The sequence below is a fragment of the Platalea leucorodia genome (assembly GCF_965183815.1).
Source record: "Platalea leucorodia genome assembly, chromosome: 2".
NCBI classification, from domain to species: Eukaryota; Metazoa; Chordata; class Aves; order Pelecaniformes; family Threskiornithidae; genus Platalea; species Platalea leucorodia.
In genome coordinates this window covers 59,871,630-59,891,405 of record NC_138824.1, presented here as the reverse complement: position 1 = coordinate 59,891,405, position 19,776 = coordinate 59,871,630, and the positions used below count along the sequence as shown (strand labels likewise).

At 38.0% G+C, this 19,776-nt stretch overlaps 1 protein-coding gene across 1 annotated transcript in view; it reads right to left on the bottom strand.

Moving 5' to 3' along the window:
* Positions 1-6,029: 6,029 nt before the first annotated feature.
* Positions 6,030-19,776, bottom strand: part of ITGBL1 (integrin subunit beta like 1) — a gene marked incomplete at both ends in the record, with an annotated part of 143,770 nt that continues 130,023 nt past the window's right edge. The window contains 3 exons of the mRNA XM_082337850.1: positions 6,030-6,121; positions 7,628-7,741; positions 12,766-12,912. Of these exons, the coding sequence (XP_082193976.1) occupies positions 6,030-6,121; positions 7,628-7,741; positions 12,766-12,912 (353 nt within the window). The remainder of the gene's footprint in view (positions 6,122-7,627; positions 7,742-12,765; positions 12,913-19,776) is intronic.

Below are 19,776 nucleotides of genomic sequence, written 5' to 3'. Positions count from 1 at the left end.
ATTTTAAACTCCCTGTCTGCTCAGCTGATCAACTGATTCAGTCTGACTGAACTCTTCATGCTAGTTTTCAAATGTGTTCTGTTTTTATAAGCAACATTTAGTGCACTCTTCAAGGAGGCTATTGTAAAGCTGCTGAATTCTAGATAAACTTTTTGTTTTTTTCATAGGCCAGACTTCCTTGTTTGTTTATGTATGTAATACGAGAACAGCAAGCTAACACTTGATGTTGGGTCTTTCTAGGGAGGGAATGAGTTAAGCATGAAGCCCACTATCCATGTAGAGAATAAAAATACAAACCTACTCTAATACTGTGATAAAAATGCAAAGAAATTTTGCGTTAGACTATGCCCTTGCCTGCTAGCACTAAATATGTGTGCATGGGAAAAACAATACTTTATTAAATAAACTTCGGTGCACCCTTCTCATCCCACCTGGTCCAGTGGGATTTGTGCACCATCCCTGAGAAAACAAACCAAAACCAAAGCAACTCACATGGTGAGCTGGGGGCTTGCTCTGCATCTGGAGGACCCATGGGAGGCAGCAGCCTTGACGTTGTACTGTCTGCTGGGTCCCAGAGAAGGCCCCAGGCTTTCCTACAGGAGGAGCACTTCACAATATTTTGAGTGAGATAATACGGCTGAAGGCTACGTTCTCTTTCTCTCTCACCCGAATTTCATAAGAGTTCATGAGGAGGGAATACACATGTTCACGTCCCATCCAGCCATCTTTTTACTCTCCCAGTGTAAGAGCCTGGGGAGAGACAGGGCTGGAGACCTGGCTGAGCCATGCAACGAGGTTCTGGGTTCATGGCCTGAATACATAAGTATTGTTTTCAACTTTAAACTTTTGATCCTGGGTAATTATGATCTGCAAACCAGTTTGGGGGGATATAATTAAGGCCAGATTTAATTTTTGTAAGCAGTTAGTTAGTACATACATACTGGAAATACAGCAATTCTTTTTTTCTTATTTTCTGGTTTTGTTTCTATGGGCTAAATCCATATGTGTGTTTAATCCAATGAATAGATGTCCTAAAAAATATTTTTTCTACAATATGTTTAAACATAGCAAAGGGGTCTTTGTGCTTTGTTTCCTCCCTTTAATTTTGTCTCGTCTCATCTGTTGCATGGGAAGAGGATGACGAGGATGAACTGCATGTAGTAGGTTGTGTCTATCAAAGAACTGTTGGTCTGTATTACTAGATTTACATACATATATGCAAAGAGTTTGTCTGCATTGTACAGTTTGTGTTTATTCTTATTTGTTGTATACACAGATTCAACATGATGAATAAAACCTTTATATGAAGGCATACCAGAAAGCAACAAAAAAGTTTATGTAAGAAGTAGACTGTGCAAAACATCATTGCACTGGCCACAGGATGGTGAAACTTCATGTAAATAAGTTGGCAAACTCAGTTCTCCCCTTTTACCATGCCAAAGAAAATTTTAGCTCCTTAATATAATACCTCTCTTGCTGTTCTCCAGGATGAGACTTCACCATTATCTTCCCTCTAAAATTAATTTTGCTGTTAAGTGAAAGCTGTTTTCAACTGTCTGTTACTACTAAAGTACTGTATAGTAAACCTGATGGAATCAATTTGTATTTACAGATTGGGGGTTTTGTACTTACATGTCCAGCTGTCTGTGAATCTGCAGCGTTCCAGATCTTTTGCATGCTTGCTTTGTATTTTGTTCTTCTTCTGGGTTTTATCTAATCTCTGAGAGACTGTTTGCACAGCAATCCAACCGCATCTTACCGTTTCATATGTTAACATTGCACATACATAGTCATTATCTCCTTCCTTTTTTTTCTGATCTGTATTTCAGCTACAGTTCTATTTGGCAAAATCAGTCACACCTGCACAGTTTTAGAAATCCAGTTTTGAGTAGATATGAACTACTTCAACAAAGCACCGTTTTGTTGTACTTCAAAAATTTTATGAATACACAAGAATCCTTATGAGATTGCTCACATGATAGAGCCTATAGAAAGGTGTCTATAGCTTTTAAGTGGTTTGTAGTTCACCTAACACAGCTTTTGCTTAATTTTCTGGGGTTTTTAGCCACTTTCAAATAAGTTTTTAATATACTGTCATTTTCATAAACTTTAACTTGTGCAGAGTCAGGTTGGTTCTTAACAAATCTCCTCCCCCCCCAAATATAAAGTAAAGCAATTCACTTTGACTATGGTATATACCTGAAACAACACTAAGAACTCTGACTTTTATATAGATATATATAGGGAAACTTTTTCTCTTGGTTTAAAACCACTGTAAGCAATGAGGTATGAAAGCAGGCAGTTTGATCCATGCATTAAAAGTTTGATCCATCTATTCATTGGTATAAAGAAGAAATTATTCACCTCCATTCAAATGGGAATGCAAGTAAAATTAGACTAAGTAAGGAGTTATCTTTCTTTTAAATGCCCCTTTAGATAAACTCATATTCTGTGCAATGCATTTTAAAATGTCTAATAACAGGGGATTTTTTGTGATGACTAATGCAAATGCTATGACTTACTTTTAAAGATGTAATAAAATTTTTGTTCTATTACCTAGTCACAGAAATATTCAACTTAGCTTTCTTCATCCCAGTATCATTTAGCGGTATCATTTAGCTACATCATTTAGCTACAAAGTGAGAAGTCATTCTGTAAAGAAGCAAGGGCAGTGCATCAGAAATGTCAGAGCAGGTACATGATTAAATGTTCATTTACATGTTTTTAAAAGAGAGTATGGCCAGGGAAAAAAGGATCACAAGTAGGTTAATAATTTATACAAGCAAATCAATCCATGGTGACATTACAGATATGTTATATACAATAGGCATAATCCTGCAAGTCTATTTTAGAAGCATTCGGCACACTTCTGGATTGTGTTCTTTCTCTCACAAGAAGAAAGCAAACCTATAGTATCTTTTGTTTATAAGGTTTATCAGTCTAGCCAGTATGAAATCCCCATTTATCCAGTTTGTTTTTACCACCTAGAACTGCCTTTTGCCACCGGCCTGGAAGCAAGTTTTTACAGGCGCTAGGTATGAAGAATCAAGCAGTACATTTCACTCCCTTACGCCTCTTCCTGCTCTTACAGTTTATGTATCTGGAATCCCCCTCACAGGGAATGAGGTGTAAAATCACAATTTATTAATACAGCTATTATTTTCACATATGTGGAATAATAATCTTATTCCTTCCGGTCTCATTTTTCTAGTGAGGAAATGAGCCACAAAACAGATCTGCTGGGAGTTACCTCACCAGTTACCTCAGCATGAAGAGCGGGGGGAATGTTCAAGCAACATTATAAGAAACAGAATAAAAATTGGAAAGGAATTTATGTATACATTATATTTTAGTAGTCTTACTTAATACTTTAAGGTTTATAGTGATAGCACCATTTTGTTTGATAATTTACATTTTAATGAACCACTGACCGTAGCTGTCTTAGAATATTCTAATATTTTTCCATATGTACCTTAACAAACAACTTGGATAACACTTTCTGAAGTGCTATGGCTATGTAATCCATCCAGTAGCCAAAATCTTGGAGTTGATGATTGATTGTTTTTTTAAAAAAATTCTAACGAGAAATCACAATCATCTCACACTCTTGAAGTTTAAAAGGAAAGCAAATTACAAAGTAAAATGCATCAAATATGACACTGCAACCCTCTAACGAATTCTTCTTTTGTCTATGAATAAGAGTACCTGAAATACCATGGCTGATCTACAGTATATATAAATCTGCCTGCCATGCCATGAAAACAGTCAAAAGCATCTACTGAACCTAGATAAGAGTTTTGATTATCTAGTGTTTTCTTATTAGAGTACTAAATACAAATGGAAGGAAATCAAGGAAAACTTTGTCTCTTTCATTGTTTACACTCTGATTCAGCAGACGAATGTATATGCGAAAAAAACACTGATTATAAGATGATTCAGGTCAGCGGCATTCATAAATATAAATAAAACCAACAATCTGTACTCTCTAGACACCAGGGCTGACAAAATGCATATATGTTAAAATTGAAGAAAATATTCCTGTTAAGCTCTACAGAGTTTAAGGGTTGTAAGTATAAAATATAAACTATAATTTCAAGATGAATTTTACTTTGAAGATTCTTTATAGTGTATCAATACATTTTAGAACTCTGCCTAATATTTTGGTTATCTAAAGAGAGAACAGCTAGCAGCTTTGGGATGTATGTCTCATTATTTATCTGCATAACTTCTATGTAAGTTATGCATAGATGTTTGGTGATTCTGCTCCCTGAGAACACGGGTTTCACAAGCTTCATTTTTAGAAAGAAAGAATCCAGGTTAAGGACAAAAAATGGGTAAGAGAAAGAGCAAGCTACATGGGAAGGGGGAATAATAAAAGTGATTAAAGAAATTCATTAAAATTTTTTGCATTCTATTACATGTTCTGTGCCATTGTATTTTCCAGTTTCAAAGTTGTCCTTTCTAAAAGAAAACTAATTTCTAGACTGATAATGGATATACCTTTTTTCGTTGATATATAGTTCCCTTATTTCTGAGTCATGTACCTCTTCAAAAATCAGGACCTTGGCACCTAAATCATAATGTTACAGTTTGGTATTAAAAAGAAATATTTTTCCAACCATTTAAGCAGTTTCTTGCTCAATCATGGTTTCACAAAATGTAAACACTTTTGAAACTAAAATGTATGTATCTTTTTTTGCTCTAAAGAATTCAAGGGCTGCCAAATCTACATGTACAAAAAAATAAGAGACTCATATGTAAATAAGTTAGGGAAGTCCCAATAGTTGTGCATCGTTCATAACTCAATGTGAATTTCACACTGAGCAGCATTTCACCATTGGAAAATAAAAATAAAATTTTTGTTCATACCACTGCTTTGTTTGTATTTACTGTATTAAGCCTTTAATTACTTTGTTGCCATTGTCTGAACATATTTGGCTGAGACCAGGCTGCTGCATAGAATAGCTGATTTTTCAAGTCAGTTGACCTTCAGGCTCCCCACTTCTATAAAAGCAGTTAAATTCAATGAATACCATGTGTGACAGTGCAATCTGTTCCAAACAGTGATTTCTAATAGCATACAGAATTGTCATCCTAAAAGTTATTAGTATAACAAATTTTCATTTGCTTTACTTTTCAGAGGACTAGGCAACTATACATACATAGAACAGTATGATAAAAGTACATATGAGTTGCAGGATACATATTCAGAATAGGTAATCATACATTTATATATTTATTAGTTCCATTCCTTATACTCCTATAGGTTATGTACTTGAAAGTCTCATAGTATCTAGACTAGATAACAAACTTACTGACACATTAACCACAGAAACTAAGAAGTTCTCTTGTGGACAAGGATCTGATCAAACATTTTGAGTCTTCACTCTGGTTGACAGGTAAATGGACCTCAGTTATACAAATAAATTCTTTGACCAAATTAAAAAATCATTAATATTTTGCTAAGCTTCTTTACAGCTTCTCTCAATTTATGAGCTGGTGCATAATCAGGATTGTTAGAAAGAAAAAAGGGCCAAACAATGTATTTGTCGAACACCATAAAATTAATCAAATTAATTATTTGACAAATATTCAACTAGCGCTGCTCTTCTACAGGAATATTGTTGCATACTGATATGGAGAGGTGACAACCAAGTAAATAATGTTAAAAAAAAAAAGGCTTCCTTACACCTTTTTCCAAAGGTTGCTTAAGAGGCATTATGGGTGTAATCTCAGTCCCACTGAATTTACCAAAAAACCTCTGGAGAAGTTCCACAGGGCCAGTATGTTATGACTTCACCTTTTAGAGCTTGGACTGTCCTGCTCCCAAGGCATTTTTATTTTTTTTTCTTTGAGTTTTGTCATGCATTTCTTTAAGGAGCAGGCCCTCAAATGAGTGTTCTAAAGTATTTACACCCATGCACGTGTGCGTGCATGCACACCCACACACTGGGTACTTCTGAAATTAGATGTTCTAGCAGCCTAAAGAAAAACAAACAAAAAACCTCCTCAGTCTTTGATGTCCTTTGTCAAGGGTATTCTCTCCCCAGCCAGATTTCACAAGCATTTCCATTCCATCCTTCCCAGCACTCACAGTTTCCACAGCTACAAACACCATTGCCTAGAACAGAATGAATAAAGGGCAATTATCATAATTGAAACGTACTACATTAAAATGTGTTTTATGGGAAGTAAAAAGCCATGCTAAAGTAGTTGCATTGTTCCTTTATTGTTCCCCACACCCCCTTTTTTTTTTTCTTTGGAAGGAAGCAATTACTGTACCATCACATTAAGAAGCCACCCCAAACCTACACTTACAAAGCATTAATAGCATTCTCTCAATAATTCCACCTGCAGAATTGCAAATACTGTAATTATGCCACCACTATTTGTACCCAGCTGTTGAGGCTCAGTGTTCACACTGTACCTCCAGGTACAAGGAAAAACAAGATTACTTTTAACTATTATGCAGAAAGAAAAAGACATTAAAAGTTACAAACAGAACAGCAATAACAATATCACTTTGAACATGAAAAACTTTAAACCTAAATTCTCAGAAGTGTTATACAAATAAATAATAACTCACACTCTCTATTAGATGAAAAATGTGTTGTCCCTATTTTGCAGCAGGGAAACATTAAGTACCAAGACCCATATTTTCATTTTATTTCAATATTTTTCATGACTCCCAGATACCTGTCTTGAGACCTCTACAGCTTGGGTTTCCAATGTGAGCTCCTCTTCCAACTGACTTTATGAAGATCCGTGAATAGCCGCTGCAGCTGAAGATAAGGCTCCTGTTGCCTCTCTACTGGCTACTTGCCCCCAGAAAAGGACCCTTGCTAACAGGGCTAGCTGGAAGACACAATTTACTACTGTCAGCCCTCCCACTCTCACTCTAATCGGCTTGCACATTTCCTCCACGTCTAATAATTGCTCAGCAAAGATTTTCTAAAATTAAGCTTTGTAACAGGAAGCAGTCAGTGAGTTAATTTAGCAATTCCCATGTCGCTTCTTGTCACTAGATTTGTCAGGAGGGTTTGTTGGCAGCTTGCCCATTTCTAGCCGCATCTGCCACCTGAACTCTCAGACAATGTTAAGGTGAAGCCGCTTTAATCACTAGCCATCACGTCATAAGAAAAATGGTCAGGTATTTCAGCCTCCCACTGAGAACTGTCTGATTGCCAGGAAGCTCTGTTAAGCCACACAGCTGTACCTCTCACCTACCAAAGATCATCAGACAAGTGAATTTCATCTATGACTTAAATGCATTATACACATAGAAAGTCCAGTAAGAGAACAAAAGTTAAAGAAATCTCATGGTCACAATGCTGACACTGTACATCCTTGGCCAAAACTCAGTAACTTGTAGTCTACTACAGTGAAAATTGTTGATGGATTTCATATCTGGCTTACTTATTTAAATTCATACTCAGGCTTTCAACTGTTGTTTTGAAACCTGAAGTTGATTATCACGCTGCACAAAGAAACAATTATAGCAGGTTTGAATAACCAGCAAATGTACTTCCTCCATCAGTGGAGAAAGAAGGAGCCGGGCTTTGTCTAACATGATTCCCATCAACACAGTTTGTTTCTTAGAGCAATTAAGTGTTAGCCTGTACCGCACCTGTGCAAATGAGACCGTCGTGTTTGTCACAGTCTCTGTCGTCGCATTCACAGAAATCACCCGAAATGTACCATTCCTGTGATGAACAGATGCACTTTCCACAGTGGCAGGAACCTGAAATCACAAAAATTATTACTTGCAGTCAAAGAGCACTGGCATTTTCAGACTACAAAATAACATCCCCAGACACACACGTGCACACATACACATACACACAAAATTGCTGCCTAAGAAGCAATTGCATAAAAAAAAATAATCAAGCTAAAAGCTTTTTGAATAAAAGGATTCTTTTGGGGTGAGCTAGAGTGTGGTGGGACATTACCACTAATGCTTTGATTCTGCTATTTCACTTAATCATGACTCACATTTTGAAGCTTTCCTTTGGTTTCAGAGACCTACAATCAGGGCTAGTCTTCCCAGTAACTGTTCTTTTTTTTAGGAGTAGAAAAGCTCAAATTGTCCCTGACCCACTGTTACTGAAGGCAATAAAATCGTACCCAGTAATAGAATGGCTCTCCTCATCTAAAGCCTTTAGGCATGAGTCCAAAAAAGACCAGAGGTGCCTAAGACTAACATGTAGACCCCTGAAATCCTCATCACCACAAATGAAGCTGCTCCACCTCCCACAGAATTACTAAATATTTGCTCTAGGTCAGAAAGAGTTAGCGCACGTAATGGTGGTTCAGCAGTTTGCACATTCCTGCAGAGTACCCCAACGCCCCTTGTTGGGATAAGCCGCTCTCTTCCTCCTCAGGGGTGTCAGGTCGCACCCCCACAGGCACAGGAGGGACTTTACGGTGACATTTGGGCGACGCCGTAACCCACGGAGCACCACAAACCTCCCTTTAAGGGAAGACTCAGAGACATCCCTACCTTCAGGAGAAGGTTGATGGCCCTGAATCCTGGACAGGGACAGTTGCCCCCAGACAATCTTGTGTCAGGAAGCCTGTAGCCTGAGAAGGGTGTGAGAGAGGCTTTTCTGCAACTAGAAATGCCACTGGGAGATGGTCATTCCTCCTGGCTGATTCCGACACCCAGCTGAAGAGAGTTGGCTTTTACAGAGCCCATCCTCAGCTGCCTGACCCTATACAGAGTTCAGACACTTAAACGCCAAGGTGGGGCACTTAGTAACTGCTGAGCAAAAATCCTTTTGTGGACCTAGCCCTAAGAACTGCTTACAGCACAAATCAATACAAAAATATCAAAACCCAAATAAATGATAACAAAGAATACACACATAGTTTTCAATTGTGGGAGGCAGAGTTTTAAATAAAAAAGTCATCAAAGAAGCTGTCGACCTTTAACATAACATGCTTATAAATGAGTTAGATGCTGTTGAAAATCCCACCTTCTTGCAATATTTCCAGAATTATTCCAGTACAAAGTCACCTATGTGTTTAATGCAATATTAAAGCAAAATATATAGAAGGAAGCTTGGTCATGTCAGAATATAACCTAAAGAGAATTCATGGGTTACTTAACACGGCCTGAGCCAAAGTGCATAAAATGATGCTTTTCCATCTTTCCATTCCTTTCAGTGACCTCTGAATCAAATCCATAGTAAAAATCCAAATACATATTTAAAAAAAATATGTGGATCTGTTGATATCAACCAATTTTCCCTAGGTTTTTCCCATATATACTGAAGTGTCTCTGAGCACTGAAACTGAATTCTTTAAAACTTCAGAACAGCCTCAGCAGAGTACCTAATTTTTTTAATTAAAAATTTAAAGTAATTTAGTGTATATTGTAAGTTGACAAAAATTAAATCATTGCCTAATTTTAGAGAAATGCTGTTTTAACTTGTAACATATGGTACATGTAAATATATACAGGAAGAGCTAGTGATTGGAACATTTGGGGAGGGGAGTATTTGGTTAAGCATCTACTTTTTCTGTGAGTTCTGAGTATTGCTTACTGAGCCATGGGCACAGAAAATACTGACATTCCCTACAAGGATAAAAAATGCCATTGGATAAAAAGGCAGTGGAGGATAGCATACATGTTGCATGGTTGCTATATAAGCGATACACTAAGACATACTTGAGGGTAATTTAAACCCAATGTCTCTGTTTATACAAACTACAAGGTACTGACAGCTGAAAATAATGATGAATAGTATGAGAATTTTAGTGAGATTAAAGCAGTTAATAAGAGCATGACATTGTAAGAAACCCGAAGTGATTCTGCATAACCAAACGCTGATGCTGCTACTGAGGGATGCCCACAATGTTTAATACTATTTTTCAGAAGATACGGCAAATTCAACACCAAGGCAAGCAAGGAAGATCAGGCTCCATAATGTAAAATCTGCTAGGGAGAATGAATGTATCAAGTCTTTCCCCTGAACAGAGCATGCTGCTCTGGGAGGCTCCTCAGTTTAATTAAAATGAGTCTAATGAGTTGCGGGGTGTTCCCTGGGATCCCAGCCAGATCCTCTCGGATGGGATTTGGCTCATTACCTAGCCTGTGTCCTGCACAGTTACAGTAGCCATCTGCAGCCCCACATTTACTGCCAGGGAGGCAGCAGCATGGTGGGTGTTGCTGTTTTCCTTGGGAAGAGCTTTTACTACAGGTGGCATAGTTGGCGAGCCAAGATTTTGAAAACAGCCTAGGAATGTGGATGTCCAACTTTGCTTATATTAACCGAGTGTAATTTTCTGAAAGTGTTCAGCAGTTATCTGCTGAAAACCAGGACTCTACTTAGAGTCTATTAAATCCTACATACAGAAACTCAAGCTCCCTCAGTCCATTAATAGTGCTTGCACATCTTGGCTAGGTTTCAGCAAAGATGGCATAACCACCATTAGTGCATGGGTTCAAAATTCCCTTTTATTTGACCAGTAATGGTTACTTATTGCTCAATGTAATGAAACAGAAATAACAATTTGTCATTTTGGCCTCTCAATAGTGCTGGTCACGCTAGCTATGAACAACATTTTGAACATGGGTACCCATATACCATGGGTACATGATTTCCAGATACATATTTAAGCATCAAGAATAGATTTGACTAAAAAAAAAAAAAAAAAAAAAAGGGCAAAAAAGAGTTAAGCATAGAAGCAAAAGTTAAAAGTAATTAGGCTGTCTTTGCCTGTGATCCCCACCCTGCTCAGGGAAGAGGCAGGGGATAGAAGCCTCCTTGGCTTTTCACTGGCCACACACTTTTGGAAGTTATCTTATGTAGGTATTTCTCTGCTGGGGCAAGCACTTACATATGACCAGCTCTTCCCACAATAAAGCTGCTCTAGCATCTAATTTGACACAGCTTTATTATATTGACTGTCCTCAGGGCAACCTTCCGTGACATTGGAAGCTTACCTGTGCTTGGAGGCCAAAGAAACTTAAAAAAAAAAAAAAAAAAAAAAAAAAAATCCCACCAGTGTTGCTGAATATGGATTTAGGCTCAGGTTTGTAATTCTCATAGAAAGTAAATGCTGTTCAACAGTATGCTACAACCTTAGAAAATCTGCGCCTTTGGAGCCACCATTCATGCAGTCAGATTTAAAAGCACTGCCTGCCCGCAGCTGGTTACAACCTAGAGCAACTTTCAGGCTGCTTCAGCCTACATCAGTGACCAGATCCCAAACCACCCCCTGGGCAGCATAGCCAACAGAGGGGAAAAAATCCTTGATGCCTCTGCACATTCCTGCCAGATTATCTGCTCCCAAAGCCTCAGAGTAAATTGTAGCCTTGATATACGTGCTCAAAGTAATTGTTCTCAGAGTAAGACCCGCAGGCTGGAATAAATAGCTCTCAGCCATCCTCACAAAAAGGTAGCAGATAATACAAATATTGTAAAATTCAGCATCCTTTTTCATGTTTACATTTATTTAGAATCTTATATAGTGCATTTCAGTGATTTTAAGCATATTCGCTCACCTTCACGGTTTATATAAAAAAATCACAGGGAGACCAAGGCTAAGAGAAGAAAAGTTAACTTCTCAAGTAAAACAGAGTAACTCCATTTCTCCAGTAACTCAGCATCCTCTTACACGTACACTAATTTAAAGATAGCCACATCTTCTGGAAACAATAGAGAAACAGTTCAAATACCTAATTTTCTGTGACATTGTGACAACTGAGGGGAAAAAAACCAAAATAAAATGGTGCGGGGGGGGGGGGGGGGGGGGGGAATTCTGACAAGTAATAATACAGATGGAAGAAGGCCAGGCTGGAAACCCCATTTAAATTTCTGTTGCACTGAAATAAAAGTTACCAAAGGGACAACTGGAAATCTGCCTGATGTAGAAGGCTCCTAACTTTTTTTTTCCAGTTAGCAGGTTTCTTCCCTGTCTATGCAAGGGATATATGAACAGAGGAAATGGCAGGTCCAGCCCGCAGTGGGTGCATTCTAGCCTCCAGCCAGTCTTACCACATGATTTTTTGTCTATTCTCTTTCAGAGATATTATATACAAAACAAGGCAGTTTGCACTATGGGGGAGCTAAAAAGCCCTCTTTCCAGTAATGCAGTTTCCTAGACTGAAAGATTGCAAGGTAAGAACCTCAGAGAACAATTTCAGATAATTATCAAGATTTTCTAAATTTTATTCCTCCTTCTGGCAATTTTTTATAGCTGGACTGAAGCTGATGCAACCACCTGAATAAAAATTAGTAAATGAGAGAGTTTGTGGGATTCTGTCATGGGGGCTGCAGATGTCTACCTTTCCTTTGCTGCTGTGTTGGGGAGCAGGGGGGATTAAGCATACCAAATGTTGCTGTTAAACACCCTCCTCCGCTTACTGTTGCCTGAGATTACATCTACCATCTTGCCCACTGCAGTGTTACTGCAGGTAGTGCCTCTGTCCCTCAAACTGGATGGAGCACTAATGGTTAGTTTATAATGTACAGCTGTTCAACGCAGACCCATCAGATAAACACATACAGGAAATTATATGCTATTAACAAATTGCATAGGAGAGCAATGCTGCTAAACATGTACGGCTGTGGTGGGTGTTTGACAAAATGGATGTAAATGCATTACGGAGCCAAATATAACATCCTTTTAATAACAGGTGCCTTTGAAAGAAAGGGTTACTAAACAACAGCCCACTGCCATGCACATTATTCTGCCAGAACATGATCATTTTCCTCGACCAGGGCACTGACATGCGGTAGCTCAGCTGCCGGTTCTTACCCTTCCCCGAGCATAATAGGCCATCCGCTGACTCGCAGAGACTTCTGCTCTCCTCCTCCGTCATGTTGCACTTCCTTGAATGCTGGCACAACTTTCCAAACCACCCGTCCTGGCAAATGCATCGGCCGCATGAGCAGATACCATGGCCTGTAACGACACCAAGGTTGGTTATGAGCAAAACAAGCAGAAAGCAGTGACTGTGGTCACAAATGAGATCGTCTTCAGACCTCTGCAGTGTGAAGTGCATGCTATGGGACAGACAGACAGATAGATGGACAGCACAACTTCCCAGCAGGGTGGCCTTCTTCAGTTCTCTCATTCTTGTGTTAAACAGGGTGCCCTAGTGATAGAAAAGCATAGGCATGGCTCCCCTCATCCGAAAAGCTCAGCGTTAACTCAACTTTATGGGATGTCCCCTAATCCACGAGGACACACAAGCCCTTCCCTCTCATGTCTAATCTTGCAGCCGAGCACTAAAGTCTCACCTACATATCCCATACTATCACCTGAAGAAGCAGACCCCAGCACAGGGCTGAGAGCAGCGCAGCACACAGCAGAACAGGCAAAGGAGCTAAAGCTGCAATCTCCACCAGCAGCCCATTACTGCTGGTTACCTGCCGCAGCGCATGGAGCAGCTGATGTGCAAAGCCTGGATTCAACATACTTTGCAATTACTATAGATTAACTCATACAGTGCGGGATGAAGATCATTCCCCCAGGGTCTCATGCAATTGCTAAAATTGGTTGTACGTAAACCTGACTGGCAACCTGCAAAGAGTTCCTCTCCTCACCCTGACAACATCCGGTTTCTCTTCTGCATCTCTTCTCCAGACATAGCGATCCCAGCTCAGTAATTTAAAAGGTTTGGCACTTTCACTCCTGATACTGTAGTGAAATGCTGATGGAGGAGCAGGAAGGAGGAAGGGACCGGAGCACTCTCCAGAGCACATGCTTGTATGACCCCAAGGCAGGACTTCGAAGAAGAATGAGCAGGCCACCATGGTGGGCTCTCTCCACAGGGACACATAGATTTCAATTCCCAGATCAAGACAAGAAGCCTGAATGAGAGGGAAGATAGACAGGCAGGAGGATACAGTAGTGAGGACATAGCTATCGAAAGATGATTACTAATAAGGGGGGAAAATAGAGGGAAATGAAAGGACAGAAAGAAAAGAGGAATGAGAAAAAACATAAAATAGAGGGTAAGTGGAGAGGAATAGACGCTGAAATGTTAGGGAAAGAAGGATAGGTAATGACAAGAGAGGGAAAGGTCAAAGAAACGCTAGAACCTGGGTCAAAGATAGAGCCTAGAAGCTACAGTCGATGTTTAAAAACAGGAGAAAAAAAGATTAAATAGAATTTTTGAGAATTATTTGTACAAAGATTAATACAAAAGGAAAATATGTTGAATAGTGAACCGAGGGGAAAATCTGTCCAGGAAGAAGGGAAAAGTGTCAACAAATGCAGATAAGAACACAGAAATGGAAAAGAGAAGAAAAAGAAATGTCTCCCAGCCAGAATTTCACTTTTCAACTTTGAATAATATTTCTGCAGCAGAGAATATCATTCCTTAGCTAATCAGTTTACTAGGCTTAAAAGAAGCAAATTATATGTACCAGTGAATGTTGTCCTATCCTACCTGCTATGTAGGGCACGGAGTGGAAATGAGGGGACTGAGATAATTTGGGAGCATGGGCTGGGAAGAAGGGAACAAGCAGTAGGAGTATCTGGCAAAGCATTGAGCTGTAGGATGCAGAAAAGCAAACCAGCAATTTTGCTTTTCTAATTTGTGGACTTCTCATGAGGCAACAGTGCAACTTGACATTGTGAACTGGGAGGCAGCACTGGTAGAAGCCAAAAGGGGAGACAAACCGTGCAGTTGGTTATAAGTGGAATTCCTTGTTTTACTGATGGCCAAATACTTTACTAATTTAAATTGGAAAATAATGGAAGCTCCAGAGTCTTGGAGCTGTCATCTACAGTGACCTAAATGTTCAGAATAATTATTGTACCCCAGACTGTGTATTGATTTTTTTTTAAATCTTATTACCTATACAACTTTAAATGCTCAGTAACAATGACATCTTATTATGACAGTATTCCTCCCTACTTCTGCAAGTGACATCCAGCAATTACAAATTTACATATATGCATTTAACATATATCAAATATTACAAATTGATAACTAGCAAAAATAGATGCTTGATGCTACTTTAGCTTGTGTGTTAGATTTGGAAACAAGAACAACTATACTACAAACCAAAATATAAGAGGTAGAAAACGAGCATATATACTTTCCCATATGCTCCTTCCAGGTAGATGGCATGCAATTGTCTACATTAACTTACTATAGCTAAGCTTCTGTCAGAGCATTTTTATCTGCCGTATTTATTTTTTCTTAGTAACATATAGATTAGATTTGAGAATAGCTCAACCACTGACGAGCAAAATACACAACTGGATGTCAGTGTTGGAAAATTATTTGTGGAGATACGAATACTTGTACTCATTTTAGCAACAAATAGTAAGAAATCCATGCTGATTTCACTGATAAAATAATTTTGTATCATTTTTCTTGTACAGTCATTATGATTTATAGAATGCAGAGACTGACCATGTCTGTAAAGCCTTTCCACAGGTCAAATAAAAAGGTAATGAATAATCTACTAATTTACACCAAACAGTTTACAGTTTACCACATAAAATTTTGACGTGTTTTTCTGAGATGCCAATTCCTCTCCTCCTTTATGCCATGTAAACCCTCGAAACATAAAGGATTCTTTTGTCTCAAGTAATCCATTTACCAAAATAATATTTACTCCTAGTTGATGCCAGCTTGGGCAGCTGCAGCTCTTTGGATGCCTCATCCATCAGAGTGGTGAGTATGCAAGTGCTTAGCCCAATGCTTGTTAACTCCTAGCTATCTTCTGTGTGTGCTAGCCTGAGAATAACTGCTTTACATGATTTAGTTGTGTATATCCTCCTTGCAGAGGCTCTTTGCATTTGTCTGAAGATGTCCAAACAAGCCAACCGAAAGGAAGGGCCAAAATATTATAAGCAACTGCTTTCAGTTGAATGTAATATTCAAATTACATTCAAAGTGTCCCAGTTTCACTCCAATGAATCCCAGACTCTCAAAAATATGAGCAAGAGCAGCAACAGAAAGGTGCTGTTCTTGCTTATAACTCCTTTGAGATTTGAATATAATTCTCTTCATAGAGGAGTATAAAATTCAAGAACACAGCAAAGGGAAAAGAAAAATGTCTAATTGAAGTCCAGCCCAACTGAATTGGCTAACATGATAAAATACTGATCTAACTATTCAGATTAAGCAGATTTACTGGAAAGTGTTGGTCTATCATCAATTCAGATTTAACATAAAACACTTAAAATCACAATCTAATTGCATATTGCAATGGCTCTGAAACTATAGATCTTCATTGATAAAAATCTATGGTAATGAATATTTAAATAGATAACCGAATGTTTTAAATATTAATCACCAATCAGAAAGAAAGACTGTGATGGGGGAGAGGCAAAGGAGAGAAAAAGATGATGTTAAAGATACTGTCACTTTGTTTAGAATTATCAATAAATCCAATAATCATGAGATTTAAATGCGAAATATGAATGCAGCAACAAAGCAAGCTGTGACAGATTACTAGCAGAGGTCCATTAAACCCAAATCAACCCAAATCAAACTGGATACCAGGATGAATTATTTCTTACCGTGCCTGGAAATGAAACTGTGGGGTTGTGGGGAACTTCAGTTTCGGACTACTCATGCAACTGTTGTTGGAGTTCTCAAAAACAACTGCATGATAATTTTCTAACACAAAAGGCACCACTACACAGGAATGTCAGCATGATGACAAAGGTGAAGTAATCATGCAGAGGAAGCTGGTTCATATTTGTAGACTAACTGTTTATAACCAGGTGATGTTCACGAAGGGCACACTGAGGCCAGCCCCAAACAAAATTTGGCACCTCAGGAGAACAAGTTTCTCAAATTAATATAATATAATAAATATATAATAAAGTCAATATTAACCAGAAATAGAGGAAACAAATCTTTAGCTATAAAAATATGAATTCGACTGTCCTCTATGAAGAATTTATCTGATAGTCCAACAACATTTGTCCACAGTAAGAGAGAAGTCCACCCAGGTCTAATGGTGGAGAGGAGCTACGAGTTAGGAATGAGAAGGCTGTACAGCCAAAGAAAGAAAGATGAAATAGTTAGCAACCAATAAAAATGACAAATTTTGTTTTGAATAAAATGGACATAATAGGAAAAAAAACAAACCCCAAAATCTATAACTGGATGAAAAATAAGAAGTTTAAAAAGTGTACCAGGAATATGAAAAATCTCAGAATAATGCAGGATCCCTGATTTAGAACGATACAATAAATGAAACAAATATTTCTCTCTGTATTTAAATAGAAACAGGATTTTCTATTTTATTATCACAAGACTATGATAAAGAACTTTCCATTATATTATTGACATAAGAGAATATTAAACAACATCTATCTGGGAGAAATATTTCTAAGTGAGCAGGCTTCGTTAACCTGCCCAAATATACTAAAAGAGTTGGTAAAAACATTACTGGATCACTGATTTTTAATTTTATTTTTATTTTTATTGAATACCAAGAGAATGCCATAAGACTGGAACAGTTGTGACAACTACAGTTAGAGAAACCTAGAGTAAATGTGAAGTGAAATACTGATTGTCTATCATATTTTCATAATAGGTCACCTGGTATTGTCCAAGTCTAATAAAGGTGGACTATGGCTCCAGTTTGAGCAACACAACAGGCAGGCAGCTCAGTAAAACCTTCAAGTGAAACACTGTGGTGAAAAGTGCTAATGCCATCCTTGTATGCATATAACAGGAGAGAAGGGAGTAGGAACAGAAATGAGTAGGAACATTTAGAGCATTGATGAAATGGACATTAAAGTCCTGCAACTCACTGTGATATCCATGTTTGAAGAGATTTTGAAAAACTTGGAAGAGTCCCAAAAAGTTCCAAAGAAAGAATTCAAAGGGCAGAGAAAATGGCTTGTTAAAAGAACTTCAAAGATCTGTATCTGCTTAGCCTATTGGGGGGAAAAAAAAAAAAAAAAAAAAAGGCTAAGGAGTGTTTCAGCAGGATCTGAACTACCTTCTTTGAAGGTACGAGAATGGGGATTCTCAAACTACCAGAGAAAGACAAAGCAAGAACCAGAGAGAAAAGCTGATACTGACAAATCCATTTGAGAAACGAAACAGCATTTGAAACAAGGATGATGACTATTGGAACAAACTTTCTAGTGATGTTGGCATGGGCTGCACATCTCTTAGAGTCTTCAGAGCATGGCCTTCTCAGAGACAGGCTTTAGCTGCACACAGTACACAGACTTCAACACAGTGGAAGCCTGGCTATAGTGTAATGGCTATTTCTAGCTTAATATACGAGGTTCAACATATAAGCCCCTTTTGGCTTTGCAAATTAATATCTATTAATCAGCGTAAATGTTGATGCATTAGCAATTCCTTTACTGCTCATTTCAACAGAAAGATTCAATTAAAATGCTTTTTAAAAACTAAATCATATTGTATGCTATCTGAAAAGCTAAACGAACTATGTTCTCTGTGCATCTATGTAAAGTCTCAACTTTTCAAACACCTGCACAAATGTCTGGGTGACCAGGACAGAAATCTGTAGTGCATTTAAAAGAAAAATTAGGAAAGTAAAATTAGCTAAGTAAAACCAAACTAATTTAACACAGAATATACCATGCACATTAATACCTGTACTGGCTACATTAGTCACTCTCATATCTAATTCAATACCTACTGATCCTTTCGAATTTATCTGTTGCTGTCCCTGGATGTGCCTCAGAACTAGGGTGAAGTAGTTAAGTGCAAGGACACGGGTGTTGAATCATTAACTCTCTACTTAGTGTTGTCAAAATAAAACCCTAAATCACACTAGTTTTATGCCAGGTAGACTCCGACTTCTCCACTACCTAATACAGTAATTTTCTCTTTTTTTAGCAGCAGTTTTACTTTTTTTTTTCCCCAGGAGAATCAATTGTGTTTTTCAATAACAAATACCATAATCAAAATTCTCTATTAAATAGTATAAAAATGTCTAGTGAATTCTGTAACAATTATATGTATTTCAGATTCCTCAGTCAAAAGAACATGGTCCCTGCTCTGAAGACTTTTCAATAGAAAAGATGAAAAACCTGTTGGGTAGGAAACAAACTATGATTTTCACATAATAGGAACCACAGAGAAATGACAGGTTCAATTCAGATGCCTAGTGCCATTTGACATACCCTAAGATATCAAGGACATCCTCATGATGGTGGCAGCTATGCAGGCATCCCTGTGCCCTTGTGGAGCCAAGCTGGGGTCAGGCAAGGGTAGCCTTGGGCATCAGAAATCATACAAGGTGCCTAACTAGGCTTTGAAATGATGGCCTAGGTAGTCTGAGAAGTCATGGTAGAGTCAGGAGTTGAATTCATACTTCTGAATTTTCAGACCAATCAGTGCCAAAAGCTGTCTTCAGCTGAGAGATAGGCTGGTATTACTTTTCTCTCCTAATTTGTATTTTAGGTATATTAGAGAGTTCCATAAATGTCCTATATACATCTGTTTCTGTGAAGCAACATTAGTGCAAGAAATAAGGAAATTGTCTGACAGCAACTGCACCATAATATTAATACTTAGCTTTGCTTAATGAAGCATACCATTAATCATAACTCTCTCATTTTTATGGTTATGGTCTTATTGGTCCTCATAAGAACACGCTATCTGAAAATATGTTTCTGCTTCACTGAACAGATGACAAAAATAAATGTCTTTCATGATTTCTGCAGTATGGACCTAGAACTTTCATAAAAAAGAATTCACAGTTCTGTTATATATCTTTATCATATAATAACGCACAGTTATACTCCAAAAGAAGAAAGAAAGGCAGTACTTCCTCTGAATCAGATTACTTAGCCTGGCTGAAT